The sequence below is a fragment of the Python bivittatus genome, unplaced genomic scaffold, assembly GCF_059951505.1.
Source record: "Python bivittatus isolate LINGU-HERP-01145 unplaced genomic scaffold, Pbiv_v1 ctg000370_np1212, whole genome shotgun sequence".
Taxonomy (NCBI): Eukaryota; Metazoa; Chordata; class Lepidosauria; order Squamata; family Pythonidae; genus Python; species Python bivittatus.
In genome coordinates this window covers 579067-594475 of record NW_028277062.1, presented here as the reverse complement: position 1 = coordinate 594475, position 15409 = coordinate 579067, and the positions used below count along the sequence as shown (strand labels likewise).

The 15409-nt window shown below is 48.3% G+C and overlaps 1 protein-coding gene across 3 annotated transcripts; it reads left to right on the top strand.

Moving 5' to 3' along the window:
* Positions 1 to 987: 987 nt before the first annotated feature.
* RBM23 (RNA binding motif protein 23) lies at positions 988 to 13976 on the top strand. Of its 3 annotated transcripts, none has more exons than XM_007439442.4 (17): positions 989 to 1145; positions 1561 to 1657; positions 5573 to 5701; positions 5809 to 5889; positions 6946 to 6993; positions 7080 to 7153; positions 7237 to 7287; positions 7878 to 8057; positions 8682 to 8735; positions 8856 to 8973; positions 9200 to 9352; positions 9921 to 10058; positions 10157 to 10222; positions 10310 to 10520; positions 11931 to 12032; positions 12474 to 12558; positions 13129 to 13976. In XM_007439442.4, exons 3-17 carry the CDS (start codon positions 5666 to 5668, stop codon positions 13130 to 13132), a joined length of 1401 nt encoding a protein of 466 aa, XP_007439504.1. In that variant the 5' UTR covers positions 989 to 1145; positions 1561 to 1657; positions 5573 to 5665; the 3' UTR covers positions 13133 to 13976. The 3 variants fall into 3 exon arrangements, with proteins under 3 accessions (XP_025029714.1, XP_007439504.1, XP_007439503.1); XM_007439441.4 differs by having other exon boundaries at positions 997 to 1149; XM_025173946.2 differs by lacking the exon at positions 13129 to 13976 and having other exon boundaries at positions 988 to 1145; positions 12474 to 12562.
* Positions 13977 to 15409: the final 1433 nt, after the last annotated feature.

The window sequence follows — 15409 nt, the reverse complement described above, 5'->3', positions numbered from 1 at the left end:
CTCAATGCCTGGGGGCCCGGCTGCGTCAGGGTTCCCGGCTTCAATTTGAACCAGGCGGCCTTTCGAAGGTGGCCTCCCTTTCCCCAAATTACGAGCTCCCTCAGAGTGTGCTCAATCCCCAGATTTAACGGGAGGGGCGGATTATGGAGACCTTTGGTCCTTCCGCCTCTCAATCCCTCCTCAGCGCTTCTGTGGCTCCTCGCAAGCCTATGAAAGCGCTCCAGCGGCGGAACAAAGGCCCGGTGGCTATCTTGGCTCCGGGGAGGTGAGGCCGCCGGGCTCGCAGTTGGGAAACAGCGGGGCGTCGCCAGCGGACGACCAGCGGGCTGCCAAGGCCGCAGCCATGAACCCGCGGAGATGGCCGGGTCGGGCCGCTGTTGCCGTGGTAACTGCGCAACCCCTCCCCCCTTTCCCTTGGTACAGGAGCTTCGTGGCCTCTGACCTGCCCGGAGAGTGGCTCCCCTACTGACTCGACGACCAAACGACCAATCAGGGCTTTGTTTGTACCATGAAGAATTATCCAATCAGGGCAAACCTCAGAGGGGAGGTCGCTTTCTTGGGCTTTACGAAACAGAATTGGTGCTTCGCTCCGCCTTCCACACAATAGACCAATGATATTCACTGTACTAAATAAACTTTCCGCTCATCCAGCCAATCAGCCGCCCTCACAGTTTTTTCCGTCGGCTTGCCCAATTGGCTAAAAGGAAACCCCACCCCTGGCTTAACAACTATTGGTTTTCCTACGTACGGGGGAAGTTAGGAAAAAAATCTGCCTCAATACGCCTTTTGAACCCTTATCGAATCAGCGGGAACGTCACCGATGGAAAGGCCGCCTCCCCGGCGCAGCCAACCCAATCACCGCCCGGATTTTCACATTGGGCCCCACCCACTTCGACACGCTTCATCTTTCCTCCTTACCCTTTAGCCAATCCGCAATGTCAAAGCTCCTGCGCATGCGCGCTGCACCCCCTCGCGAGGCGAAGGAGAAGGGAGGGGGAAGGTTCTGGAGGGAGCAGTGTCCGCCGCCATCTTAGAATCGCTGCTGCTCCTGCTGTTGCGGCCGCGTCTGAGGAGGGAGTGAAGGACTCGGAGCCCGGCAGAACGGAAACGATTGCCGGGGTCTAACGGCCAAAGGGGAGGGGGAGGTGGGTGAGTGACTTAGAGGAAGAAAAAGACTCCAAAACAGCCAGGCCTGAGGCGGTCAGAACATTGAACGGGTAGTGGCAGTGACGTCACGCCCGCGGGCGGTGACGTCAAACGGGAGGGGTTTTTAGAATTCCCACGAGTGTTCACAAGGGGGGGAAGAGCAGCTGCCGAAAGGGGTGTGGCTTCGGGGAGAGGGGCGTGGCCTTGCCCCTGGGGTACCTTCGGCCTTTCCTTTCTTCCTGGAAGTGTCTTTTTGGGGAGGGGGCAGGTGGGAGGGAGGAGCGCAGGTGTGGGGGGGGTCCTCGGCTGCAGGGCAGGTAGGTGACAAGATGGAGCCTGGGGAACAGGGTCAGGGACGGGGAACATGGCGCGGAGTGTGTCCTTGTACATGTGGCGCTCCTTTTCTTCCCACAGGCGCTTGTGCTGCTGTGTTCTGGAGGTTCATTTCCTTAGTAGGGGCGAGTTAGGACTCGAGGGAGATCCAGAAAGCTCCGGGAGTGAGGAGAGAGAGGTACGTGCCGTTGTTGGGCCCGTCGGATAATGAATAAGCTACAGCCGCTTCGAGGGTGATGGTTGGGGAAAAATGGGATAGAAATCTGCTGGATGGAGAGATGCGGAACGGGATGCCTTGATGCTGAAAGTTCAGTATGGCGGCTAGTCGGCCTTGCCTTTGTTCTGGGTCCTCCTTTGCAGATTTACTTAAAGTGGGTGGGTTTTGCTTAATAAGACTTAGTTCCAGGTGACTGAGATCTGAAAATGGCGAAATTGCCCCCATTCTGGTGTGCTTAGACCCAGAAAAGTAGTTTGGAGCTGCCATCTTTGCAAAGCCTGTGAACTGGTGATTATGACATTCTTTTTGAGCTAGATGGTGAGTGAAGTGGAGTTTTCAGTAAGCTTAGCATGGAATAAGTAAAGAGAAGAGGCTTGGAGATTGCTTAGGCAGGAAAATGGAATTTGTTTAAACCACGTTTGTCTGCTTTTAGAAATCTAAAATCCTGTGTTGCATTAGAAAAGGCTTGATGCTGAGAGATTATCTGGGTTTGAATGCACGTGGGACTTCCTCAAACAAAGCCTAGTAAACAAGGAAGTTGGGTGCATATGCTGTAGTAATATATCTTCCATGAACTGAGTGCAATAATGCAGTTCCTTTAGAACACTGTTTATAAAGGCAGTGAGCCTGGAGTGTATGTGTTATAATACTGGATCATAAAATCTGTATTTTTTCGGATTTCAGAAGAGATTCTTAATCTGGCAGTAGGAAAAAATAGATCCTGGGGAAAGGAGGTAGGGATGATGGAAGATGAAATTTTAAGAACGGGAGGTTTACAGGTTCCCATCCTTTTTTCAGAAGTGTGAATGTTGGGAATGTTTCAGATCTACCCAAGCTCAGGCTGTTAACGCATCTATACAATGTACTTACTTTTATAAATATATTCACAGATCCTAAAAGTTGGGAACTTGGAATTTTGCAGACTATAAAATAACCATGAGTGTTTGTGGCATGGAAATGTCTGGAAGAGAAGCTTCTTTGCATTTTTGAATTTAAGTAAAAAGCCTGAATGTGATACTCTCTCCAGATAAACCTCTGATGCTAAGTTGGCATTTCAAAAGGCCTCTTGTGTCTGTGGGGAGCCCTACTATGGGCAAAGAGCTACAGTTGGTTGATTTCAACAGTCTGCTTAGCATTCTTGTCAGTTTTCCACAATTTACATGACTTAATCTAGGAAGAACCAATGGTGATCCTATGTGTTTATGAGCCTGTAAGTTTTATGTTCCCCATGCCTGCCCATTGGGAATTTTTAAAACCCATTTGTTTTTGTTTCTTCAGTAGAATATGCAGAATGTACTTTCAAAGCTCTCATTGTAAAAATTTTAGGGCATTATGAAGAAAAAATAAGGAGTATTTTTTGCTATATTTTCCAGTGGGTGTTGTCTTTGTTGCTAGATACTGTCAGGTTTTTTGCTTGAATAAATTGTTAGACAGTGAAAAGAGGTTATTTGAATTTCCTACTTACATTCCAGTAAATTTTCTGTTATTTTGGAATAAGTAGTAGCTTGGTCCTTTCATAGGTAAAAGAGAGTGCAAGAAACATCAGAGTTGATGTACAGTTGCTGATAACTTCTAGGGGAGACTTCTGTAAACAGGATAAAATTCATAGTTTAGAGAGAAGGAAAAGCAGTCTTGAGACTTACAGGAATAGTTTTATTTTCTCCTAATGAGGAATATAAAGGGTTTGCCCTTTGAAATTCTGAATACAATAAGTTTTTTAAAAGCTTCTACATGCTTACAGCCAACTTGCAAATGATAGTAATCTCTTTTATTCAAGATAGCATTTGTTCTTAACTGTAGGGTTACTGTTATAGGAAGCTTGGCTCTCTTCTGAGCGGCCTTAAGGCACTGATTCACTATAGGAAAAAGAAAGTTCAAGGAAAGAAAGGTGGCCTGACAGGGGAGAGAACCAGACACATATTGCTCCTGCCAGCTGAAGTTTAGCACTGCAACTGTGGAAAATGTTCTGTGAAAGATGCAGAAACAAAGAAATGTACTGACTGCTTCTGATTAGGACAGTTTGGGGCTTGCCTGTCCTGTCTTGGACTTGTTTTAGGAAGGTGTTTGAAATGCCTTGTTCTGTTCTTCTAATGGCAGCATCAATTAGTGCTCTAAACTGCAAATACTTATGCTCATAGTCCAAATTAGAATTCTCATGCTGAGCTACTGAAAAGCTAGCTGTTACTAAACTGGTCAGTGAGAGGGTAAAGTTTAGAAAAGGACCAGAGTTGCTGTGAAATTTTTGTGGAAGTAGAACAGAGGACAGTGCTGCCCCTGTTTTGGGTTGGTGAAATCAGTGGGCTTCTCTCAATTATGAGCCTGCAGCTTATACATGCTTACAACTAGGAATGGGCCAAACTCACCAGTTGGAGAACTCAAGAATGTTCTGTTCTGCCCCCAGAATGTCAAGGTCCAGAAGGGAGGTGTTCCATTCCTACAGCGTTTCTCAACCTTAAAAGCTTTAGGATATGTGGACTTCAACTCCCAGAATTCCCCAGCCACCATGATGGCTGGGGAATTCTGGGAGTTGAAGTCCACATATCCTAAAGTTGCCAAGGTTGAGCACTACTGCTTTTCCAGATCATCAAGGTTTGCACATCTCTACTCAGATTCCAGAGTTCTATAAAAGTAACTGCATGTTTGAATATAGCTATGGAAGATTGAAGTGTTATTGCAGGATGTAGGGTTTTTCACACATAAAGCTGGGATTTCTTTTCTTTAGCTTTTAAACATGTTTATTAAATACCTCCTTTTCTATTTTTAAGTAAAGATTTAATATTAAAAATTTATATAAACGTTTGTAATATATAAATAGATGGATAGAACACAGTTTGAACCAGAATTGTAAAACTCTTTTAAAAACCAACTTTAACAAAAACATGGGAATGTGGTTCTTAGGAAAAGTTGGGATTTCTTAGCTGCTGATAGATAGCATAGTTTTTCCTATAACTCCTTCCCCCACCCCTCAATCCAAACATCTTCTAGGCCTTTCTTTTCCAGTTTGTTGATTTAAAAACTGGAGCTGGTTGCCTATCCGACTGTCTTTTTTCAAAGCACGTTATACTTGCAAAATACTTATACCTTGAGTGGCACCTCGATTCATGAACTTAATTCGTTCCACGATTCTGGTCACAAACCAAATTGGTCACCAACCGAATCAAATTTTCCCATAAGGTTCAATGTAAATACGGTTAATCCGTTCTGAACCATCCTTAACCACAAAAGTATGAAACAAACTGCAGTACAGTATGAAGAGAGAGAACACTAACCTTGCTTGAGGTGACACCAAAAAGCTTCGCAGCAAGTGTCTGTCTGCGACCGCGATCTCACCTAGAGGAAGCCACGACCATGTGTCAGAGCAGGGAAGATGGCTGTGGATAGTGTTCGTCACCCGATGCGGAGTTCGCGAACGGAAGCAAAATTTTGCGAACGCTGCTGTTCGTGAACCGAATTGTTCGTGAACAGAACTGTTTGTGAACCGAGGTATTACTGTAGTTATACCTTAACCCAGTGGAGGAACAGGGATGCGTTCATTCCCTGTCGTCTGAAGGATTTTGGAATATGAAGTCTTTTGAGATGGGACTGGATAAAGGTACCTCCGTGAGCAAAGTTTGCTCTGAAATAGTGGGAAAAAAGAAGTGAAGGCAAGTTGTTATAAGTTGTTTTCTTTATGGGAAAAGCTGGTGGACAATTTGAAGGGGGGGTCCATTCACGTTCCAGAATCCCAGAGCATTCTTGTTGGTTTCCAGACAGGTGGTTTTAGAGCACAGTTCTGTTCTGGAGTCTAGAACATCTTGTATCCAGGCAACATATATGGCCCTCACTCCTCTTCCATGTTCCACCTCTCAAATCCATTCAGGCCTCCCTCTCTTCCAGGCTGTGACCACATCCTTTGCCTGCTAGACTCGCTTCCCCACCAGCTGCTCCTGTGCCTTGGGGTGGTGGGGAGCCCACCCATTTGGGCCAGCCATGGATCCGGCGTTCCCCAATCCATCCCAGGACCCTGTGAGTATCCAGCCTTCTTTCCCTTTTCTTTGGGGAAGATGGGTGTTGTAGAGTTTCACTGGGAAGCTCTATCTTCTTACTCTTACTCTTTCTCTCCTTATTCATAGACCCAAGAAGATGGCATGGCCTCAGATGATTTTGATATAGTGATAGAAGCCATGTTGGAGGCCCCGTACAAGAAAGAGGAGGTGAGGAATGGGATCTTAAAATCAGCATGTTTAACCTGTGGAAAAGTATTACTGTGCTGTATTGTGCCAAGAGTCCTGAGATAATGATAACGGCAATACAATTCAGGATAGTTTTGGAATATTGCTGGTTCCTTGATCCAGATCTTGAATCCCCTCCACTTCTTACCTAAATTCATAGATATTCATCTCATTCCCCTCAAAACATAAGCGTTTTCCTTTTTTAGCAAAAAAGAAAGAAAAGGCATAGAAATGTATATCATGCTATTTGTATAAGGTAAAATAAGATGGGGTTTTTTTGGTTTTGCTGAATTAAGCCTCAAATAGCTTTTCATTAATTAAAACAGGCCTAGCTTATCCCTCCAAGACACCCCACCCTGCCCCCAAACAGGCCAAAACTCTTGGAGGCTGGTAGGGGGTGGTGAGGCAGAGTATGGTGGGGGGGGAGGAAGGCCAATCCCCAGTGTTGCTGGACTCTGTTTATTTGGAGGTCCACCTCATGTAAAATCAATTAATTAAAATATAGAGCCACTGTGGCAAGGGAGAGGTTTCTCCTTTTCTCAGTGTTTGCTGTTTATGCCCCCCTCCAATTAATCTGTGATAGTTTAGCTCTAAACTACTATATATTAATACTCATTTATTATTAAGGCACTTTTGTTCAGTCTCTCCATTGTCCCCCTCATTCTCAGTGACAAAAAGCGAGAATATTGAGAGATGATGTGGGCTATTATGCCTTAGTTGTGCTAATGTGACTTGATGGTTCAGTCCTTTTTGCTTCTAAAGTATTAGGGCTGAAATTCTAAGGAACACATTAAAAATGGAGGATGCCCTTTGGATGTTGGGGTTCAGGATTCCACCCTCCTTACTGTAAGTTATTTAGCCACCCTCAGCATGCTTCTAGAATTCTTTTGCTTGTCACTTTGCACTTGCTGACTAGCCCGAAACGTGCTGCCAGTTGGTATCATGTTTGTGTAAGTGGAGTAGGGAATTGTGTTTGCGTGCCCACTGTGTCTTGGTGCCCCTTTCCTGCTGAGCCCACTCTTCCTGTGTTTGCTCCAGGCCCAGCCAGGACCCTCAAAGCTGCCAGCTGATCCCCCCACAGCCCAGGTAATGTACAAAAACTGGGGGAGGGAGGGGGTATGAGAGGGAGGTGGAGGGCTACGAGCTAACCCACTTTCGACCTTTTTTCTTAGCCGTCTCAGGAGGAGCCAGGAAAAGAAGCAAAGAAGGACAGCGCCCCCAGCAGCAGCAGTGGGGAAAGCAGCAGGTGAGTCACAAGGCTTTCTTGGCCCCCCTTCGCTCCCCTCCCTCCATCAGCATGTCTCTCATGGCTTGCTTGCTTCCTTGCAGCAAAAAGAAGAGGAGTAGGAGTCGTAGCAAGAGCCGTGACCACAGACACAGGTAGGGATGGCCCTGAAGAGAGCAGAAAGGAGGTGGACAGGCCCTGCCTGGGGTGGCACATAAGCAGAGGGGATCCCCACTTAAGAGAGCTGGCACAGGACCTTTCAAAAGCAGGGGGAGTGGGGTTGCCATAGAGCATGAGAACTCCCAGAAAGGCAGCGAAGTCAGTCCTTGTTTATTTAATTTTTTTACCATTGTTGCTGTGGCTGTTTTAAAACACCTGATAAATTCCTTACTTAATAAATGGAGTGACTGTCCCGACCAGTGTTTCTCAACCTTGGCAACTTGAAGACGTGTGGACTTCAACTCCCAGAATTCCATGGCTGGCTGGGGAATTCTGGGAGTCAAAGTCCACACGTCTTCAAGTTGCCAAGGTTGAGAAACACTAGTCCAAACAGTTAGCAAGTCATTCCTTGGTTTGTTGTTGATCAAAGAGTCATTCTGCTTTCCAAGGTTTCTCTTTCTTTGTTTTTTTTCCCCACTCGGCTAAATGGAGACTTGGTCCCCCAACAATCCAGTTGTGGGGAAAATGGCAAAGACCTTCCCCCACCTCACCCCCAGTGCAAAATCTGGTATGGTTTTCTTTCTAGCCGTAGCCGGGACCGAGACCGTCATCGTAGACGCAGCCGCAGCCGAGATCGCCGCAGTCGTCACCGGAGTAGAAGCCGCCATCGAAGCCGCAGTCGGGATCGTAGGCGAGCCAGCCGATCTCGTAGCAGAGAGCGCCGGCGGGAGGAGAGAGTGCGCTACCGCAGCCCACCTCCCCCAGGGTAAGCAGTGTCAGCATGTGGAGGGTTGCGGGAGAGGGGATCTTTCTGCAAGAGCTGAAAGAATAGCGACCTGAAACCAAACCAGGAAATGGAATTGAAGCAGGCTGAATTCTTCTGGGATTTTTCTCATTCTCCAGTTCTTAGCTCCGCCTCCCTGCCTCCAGCTTGGAAAACGTTTTGAAGTATGAATGTGTAAAACCTGCTAGTTCACTTACGGAACGTTTTGGACCATTGCCGAATATTTGGGTTTCCTCTTGGGCCCATGCCGGTATGAGAGCGATTAGGAAGTTTCTGAAAGTAAATTGTCGAAACCAATGTAGCTTGGGATGTGACAGGCAGACCAGTCAGAAAACAGGCCTGTTTCATCTGGAATTCCCCATCTGGGGTATCTGAAGCCACTCCCAGTTCAAAGGATTTACTTTTGAAAACTGCAGAATCATCCTTGGTACAGCATGGTGACAGATGGAATGCAAGAGTTTGTATACCCCTATTTTCTGAGGGCGGTAGTGGTAACCTCATTATACAGTGACATCATCAAGGAAACTCGTGCTACATAACCCTTGCTGTCCTTGTGGCGCCTCTGTTGAAGTTGTGATCTGGGCTTGTGTTCTGTTTTCTCTGCAGACGACGGTTTGGACACAGCAAGAGCCCCTTGTACAGAGAGAAGAGCCCCCTCCGGTGAGTATTCCAGCTGCTGGGTGGCTGAGAGGACTCTGAAGGGTCTCTCCTCTCCTCTCCTCTCCTCTCCTCTCCTCTCCTCTCGGCCTGTCTCAGAATCACTTCCATTGTCTCCAACAGGGAGCCTTTAGGCAGCTTGAGTCCTGAAGAGCGAGATGCCCGCACTGTGTTCTGCATGCAACTAGCTGCCCGCATCCGCCCCCGTGACCTTGAGGACTTTTTCTCTGCTGTTGGCAAGGTCATATTCCCTTCCCTCCTTTCTGGCTTTGGCAAACACTTACTTTGCCCCAGGCCTGGGTGACTTCTGGCCTGTTCAGCACTTAGTTCCCAACAGCGGTCTCAGTTAACTGGAGTTGTGGGTTCCCCAATCTTGTTTTATCCCTAGAAACAACAGCATGAAATATTCAGGACCCGGGGCTCTTCCCCTAATCTTTTTCTCCTCAATTGTCACTTTCCTTGGGCAGGTGCGAGATGTGCGGATCATCTCTGACCGAAATTCCCGCCGCTCGAAGGGCATTGCTTATGTTGAGTTTTGTGAGATACAGTCAGTACCGTTGGCCATTGGGCTGACGGGGCAACGCCTCCTCGGTGTACCAATTATCGTTCAGGCTTCCCAGGTTTGGAACTTTTTGTTAAAGAGCTAAACTCTACAGTCACCGAAGAAATTAGGAAGGAGGGCATACGTGCTGAGAAGCATGAGATTGGCCAGAGGAGTATGGGTTTGATTTTTGAGGTGCATATTTAATAAATAGGGATGGGGTGGAAAATAAAATTCGAGGGGCTGTGAAAGGGGTCAGCCCAAGGAATGCTGGAGACCCCGGTGATTAGATGGGGGAGTCAGGAATCCATAACTGCAAAGCCAAGGCTTTTTAAAACGCTTGTGTGTGCATGTGTGTATACTGTTCATGTACACACAAAATAGGAATTATGGCTTGAAAAAGAGGGCTGATGACTTGTGCAGAAATCACTCACATAATTGGGTTAGGAATGGATCGTAGGTGACTCGCCTTGATTTCCCAAACATGCATTGCCCTACAGTTGGATGAAGCTCTTCCATTTCCATCACTGTTCTGGGCAAAAAGTTGGGATTGCTTCTTTAAAAACAAATGTGGGTTATTTCTGGCTGAACAAATATGGGTTATTTCTGGCTGTTTTTAAACACCCCCCCCCCATCTGTGGCCTTAGGCGGAGAAGAACAGACTGGCAGCCATGGCTAACAACCTTCAGAAAGGCAGCGGTGGCCCCATGCGGCTGTACGTTGGTTCGCTTCACTGCAACATCACCAAAGAGATGCTGCGTGGGATCTTTGAACCTTTTGGCAAGGTTGGAGATGGGGTGGGAGGAGGACAGGGGGTGGATCCTGGAGCAGAAGGGGATTGCCTTGGCTTTCTAACCGGGGCCGCTTTCTCTCTCCTCTGCAGATTGACAGCATTGTGCTCATGCGCGACCAGGATACTGGGCAGTCCAAGGGCTATGGCTTTATCACCGTAAGTTGTATGGATTCTTCTCCCCACGGGGCAGGGAGAAGGTTGGCCTCTGCTACTCTTCTCTAAGGTACGTGCTCCTTTGTCCAGTTTGCAGAAGCAGAATGTGCCCGACGTGCCCTGGAACAGCTGAACGGTTTTGAGTTGGCTGGCCGGCCCATGCGGGTGGGACAAGTCACTGAACGGCTGGATGGCACCACTGACATCACTTTTCCCGATGGTGCCGAGGAGCCTGACCGGGCAGCCCTGAACTTGGGGACCACTGGCTCCCAGCTGCAGCTGATGGCTAAACTGGCAGAAGGTGAGGCTTTCTGGTAGAAATTTGGAAGGGCCCGGTAGCAACGAAATGATTCCTCCTGGGATGACGGAGGTACATTGTTAGGAACAGTATGGAATGGAAAATCTCGAGGTCAGTGCTGAAGGGAGGCATGAACAGAAATTGCACAAAAAGGTGAAGTTTTATCAATTAGTCAAACAGGACAGTCTGTTGATCTGGTGTAAAGGGAATTGCATAGAATGGGAGTCACTGCCAGAAAGGCTTTGGGGCCTGTGTTGCCTTACGTATGGAATCTCCAATAGTGCATCTTTCCAGACCATCCTTCTTGAAGGGTCAAGAGATGATGGCCCTGTGTATCTGCCAGGCCATTGTAGGCTTTGATCTTTAAATCCTTCATGTGGGAGACTTGCTTTGTGATGAATGACTAGATAGGAGGTACCTCTGTCTGTTTAAGCCAATTACAGCCACCGCTGCACCTGGTCCTGTTGCAAAGGTGACAGAAATCCGTATCCCTTTTGACAGTATCTATGCTGACTTTTCTTTCTGAATAAATTTCCTGATGATAGTTCTGTTCCTCATGAGGAGAGAAGCTAGTTGGGTAGAAGAGAATCTGTGAGGATTGAGGTGGTAGATAAATTGAATGAATTTTATTGATACTGATATTTACTTTATTTTATATTGATTTAACTTATATGATTTTAAATATAAAATAGATATATATTAAGATATACATTTAATATTAATAACTTAAATATGACTAGCTTACATCCCTCTTGGCCTTCTCCCATGTGCATTTGTCCAACAGGACTTCCTTCCTTAACAGAAGCCCATAGTTCTCCCTTTTGGCTAAGAAAGGTTGACCTTAAGGCTGGCCAATGCTATAGGGTTGGGAAGATGCTGGAAAAGAAGTCCAGATAAGGTACAGTGGGAGATGGTAAAAGATTCCTTGGCTTAACACCACTGTTGGCTCCACAGGAGGTTTATTTTTTGAACCGGATCAATTGTATATATTACATTCTCTTTGAATATTGCGCTTGCTCCGGGGAAATTGTCAGACTGCTCCAATTTCTGTTTGCTTTTGAAGAGTAGAAGGCAAACATTTGTTACCTGGAAGCACAGGAAAAAACAAAACAAAACAGGGCTTAGTCATCTATTTCATCTTTGGGGGAGGTTTTTCTTTCCTTCTGGAGATGGGAGAGTGACGGGCATGACTGACCAACATTGGCAAAGGCCTTCAGATGCGACCCAGCACCAGGGCTCTGTAATTGAAATTGGCAAAATTGTGTGCAGGACACCAGCTCCCCTAAGTCACAGCGGGCATGCTCTCACCTCTGGAAGATGTCAGGTTGAGAAGCTGGTCTTTCTAAAGGCCTTGAGCGGAGCAGCCTTGTTCTTCCGTCCCCAAATAGCCCGTCTTGTGTTTTCCCCACACAGCCGGCTCTGGGATTCCACTGTCCACAACAGCGGCGGCCCAGGCCGCCTTGCAGCTTAATGGAGCGATACCCTTGGGAGCACTGAACCCAGCTGCCCTGACAGGTAAGGCAGGGTATATATCTGGGCTGGGCTGACAGGACCTGTTGGGAGGGGCCTTGATCAGAGCCAAGCACACAGCTCCCTGATAACGGCCCTGTGGCAGCGTTTTTCAAACTTGGCAACTTTTAAGATGCGTGGACTTCAACTCCCGGAATTCCCCAGCCAGTCGGTGCAGGGCCTCTGCTTTGAGTACCAGCAGTTCTTCAGGGGCTTCAGTTGGAGACTGGCCGGGCTGCTCTTTCGAACTGGAGGTGTGGCCGGTTGGCCGTGGGGCCTCCCCCATGGAAAGCCTGCCTTCTGCCACCACTAAACTAAATCCAACTAAATGTTTCTCCAGACCACTGTGTCACTGCAGCAAGAGCACCCTTTAGCCTTTTTTCCGTGGGAAGTTATTTCCAAGATCCTAACGCTTTTCTTCTTCCACCCCCACCCCACCCCCCGTAGCTCTTAGCCCAGCACTGAACCTGGCTTCACAGACATTGGCCTCCCAGTGCTTCCAGCTTTCAGGCCTCTTCAGTCCCCAAACAATGTGAGTAACTGAATAGCAAAGTCCGGGGCAGCAAAAAGAAGCATTTTTGGCTTTATACTCAACATTTGACTTGCGTACCTTTTATAACCTAACTAAAGATCTGTAACTCGATCAGGTGGACTCTTGTCAAATACATACTGCCTGAAAACTTTGGGGTCCTTCTCCCCCTCCCCAAAGACCTCAGCCTGACAATTTCTTGGGCCCAAAAGTTTTCCTCATCCCTTAGATTTTATGTGAGTGGTTTCACCTACAAGATTGCTTGCCTTGCAGATTCTGCAGCACCCAGATGTGTTCTTCGACTAATAATTTCCCCTGGAGCTTTACTCTCGGTTTCATAATCGTTTCATTTGCTTTTTGTCATCTGCCATATTTGGGCATGAAAATTGAGTGGCAGAGTGGAGGGGGTGAGACCGAGAGGGGGAGATGGAAAAGGCTGTGCCATCCAGGCTGGGGACTGGGGGAACTGAAGGCACCAGTTTGGGGAGGAATGGGAGGCGTGGCTTGTGCTGCATGGAAGATAGGATGGCGAAGAAGGCTCCTAACCTCTGTCTGTTTTCCTTGTTTTTGCAGGTAACGCAACCCAGTTCCCCCCCTTCCCGCCCTCCCTCTCCCACGGAGCTAGGAGGGGAATAATCATCTCCACACTATTACCGCCTCACCTGCCCCCATTGGATACAAGGCTGGGGGATGGACTTTGAAGGAACACTCCCTCCCTAGGGGACCCTTCTTAACACGAACTCTGATTTTATTCTGATTTCCCTCCCACCAAGTGCTGGGGGGGGAGCCTGTATTCTTGCCCCCCCCAGTTCTCGAATCATAATTGGAGGAGGTGCATTATCCCCCTCGGGGGAGCTTCACAGGGACTGGAGGGACCTCCTTCCCCCAGATGTGGAATCGCAGCATCTCTTCATTTTGCTTTCTGACGGAGCCCAGTGGGGCTGCAGGGCCAGGAAGACCCTCGGCCGCTCCTCTCTCCCACCCTCTGCTCTCGGACCATGTTGTGAGGCTTTGCTGGATGGCTTTGGGTGGTTCTCCCTGCAGATGGGATCGGCGTGCACGCATGCTGTACATAGAAGGGAGAGGCACAAACTGGCATGTGGGTGGGAGGCCTGGTCCTGAGAGGAGACCCTCCTTGCCCACGCAGTGTTTTGTTATCCCCCCTCAATCTGTAAAGAGGCTGCATAACGTGTGGGGATGTTGTCCTGTCCTTTTCCTTTTCCTTTCCCTCATTTTTCTTGACTCTGTATCCTGTTCTTGGTGTCCCCGTTTTCTGCTGCACCTTCCCTCGGAGTCCCTCAGACCACCTCTTCCCCCATTCCAGATTTTCAAAGGTGTACTTTGGTTTTCTTTTTATCTCTTTCGATTTCCTTTTTTTTTTCTTTTGCTTATAAATGAATAATAAAAGTCACCAAATGTAACCAAGCGTATGGCCCATTTTTCAGCCCCCCCCCCCCCCCCCGGGCACTATAAGGATTGGGAAGAGTTTCTTCTGAAAAGAGATGGAAATCTGTAGGGTGAGGCTAAAATATTGGGGGGGGGGCGATATTTCTCAACAGGGAGAGCCCTAGTGAGAAGGGAAAGGAAGGTATAGTTCTTAATTTGGGTCAGTATTTCCAAAACCTGTTTGGTAATGCATCCTTCCCTCTTCTCTTCCTTTTGCCCACCCCCCCAAGGTATGTACGATTTGAGATATGAGAAGAAAGCGTCCACGTAAAATACTTAAACGCTTCTCTATAGGAGTGATTAAAAGGAAAATTCCTTCCCCTCCCCCCAAAAAAGTACTAAGGCTAGGAACAAAGTATTAATAAAGTGGGGTACCCATTCTGTGGTGTCGGATTTAATTTAGCTTCCCAAGCCTGGAGCCTTTGACTTCGTTTCATCCCTGTGGGCGCATTAGCGGCATCGCTGTGGCTTGGCCTCGTCTCCACAACTCGCCAGTGACCCAGAGGAATTGGCAGATGGGCCGGCCCCTTCAATCGGCTTCTGGCAGAAAGGTTGGGCCATTTATGCAATTTTGAGCCTTTGTCTTTGCAGAACGCCTGCCACAGGGAAAGTGTCCTGTCCCTGCGGTCAGCCGGGGGTCCCCTCTCCTTTCCCCTCCCTGCCCTTCTTGCCCCCACTCTCCGTGGAGCAGAAGCTGCTGTTTGTAGATGTTGCTTCTGATCCCACCAGCCTGGGAAGGGGCCCACGTTCTTGGCTCCTTCATGGCTGGCGTGACAAATCCCACAAGGTATCGGTGGGATGGGGACAGGAGGCAAAAGGTGCCCTGGGTTTTCTGACACAGAGGGGTTGGTTTTGCTTGCAGGCAGGCTGGTTTTTGGGGGATTGGGTGCTGTCGTCCTGTACCCCTTTGCTTTGTTCCTGGCTCCGAGGTGAAGCTTCAGCTGAGCAGCAGACGGATCTGAACGTAGGCGGGTGAGGCTTGGGGGCAAGTTCATTTCCCCGGGGAGCCCCCTTGCCCTGCGTGGCATCCTTGCCAAGTTGTGGGGCCCCTCCCCACCCCAGGAACCCAAAACTGAGACTCCACCTTGCCATAGATGGCCCCTTCATTCCTCTTCCTCTCCCCACCCTGCAATAGCCTTACCTCCCTCGTCCTTGATCCCTGTTCCCAAAGGCTGGATGCTGGGCGCCGGTTGCTAGCGTGTCCTAATACAGTAAGCAGAAGTTGGTTGCTGTGGCAACGGGAAACATCCTGTCTCCATGGCAACTCCCCAACTGTGGACCACAAGGACGTTTCCATGGCAAAGTGATGGGTATCTCATACCTTCTCCCCTTCCCCCCTTCCAAACTCAATTCAGTTTCGGGAGTCGTGAGCCATGGAGATCTCTACAGAGGAGGATGGCCAGGTTGG

Coding starts and splice junctions, on each gene's coding strand:
- RBM23 (XM_007439442.4), top strand. CDS start 5,666: ATGGATCCGGCGTTCCCCAATCCATCCCAGGACCCT. Junction 7,154..7,236: donor AGCAGTGGGGAAAGCAGCAG/GTGAGTCACAAG, acceptor GCTTCCTTGCAG/CAAAAAGAAGAGGAGTAGGA. Junction 8,974..9,199: donor TTTTCTCTGCTGTTGGCAAG/GTCATATTCCCT, acceptor TTCCTTGGGCAG/GTGCGAGATGTGCGGATCAT.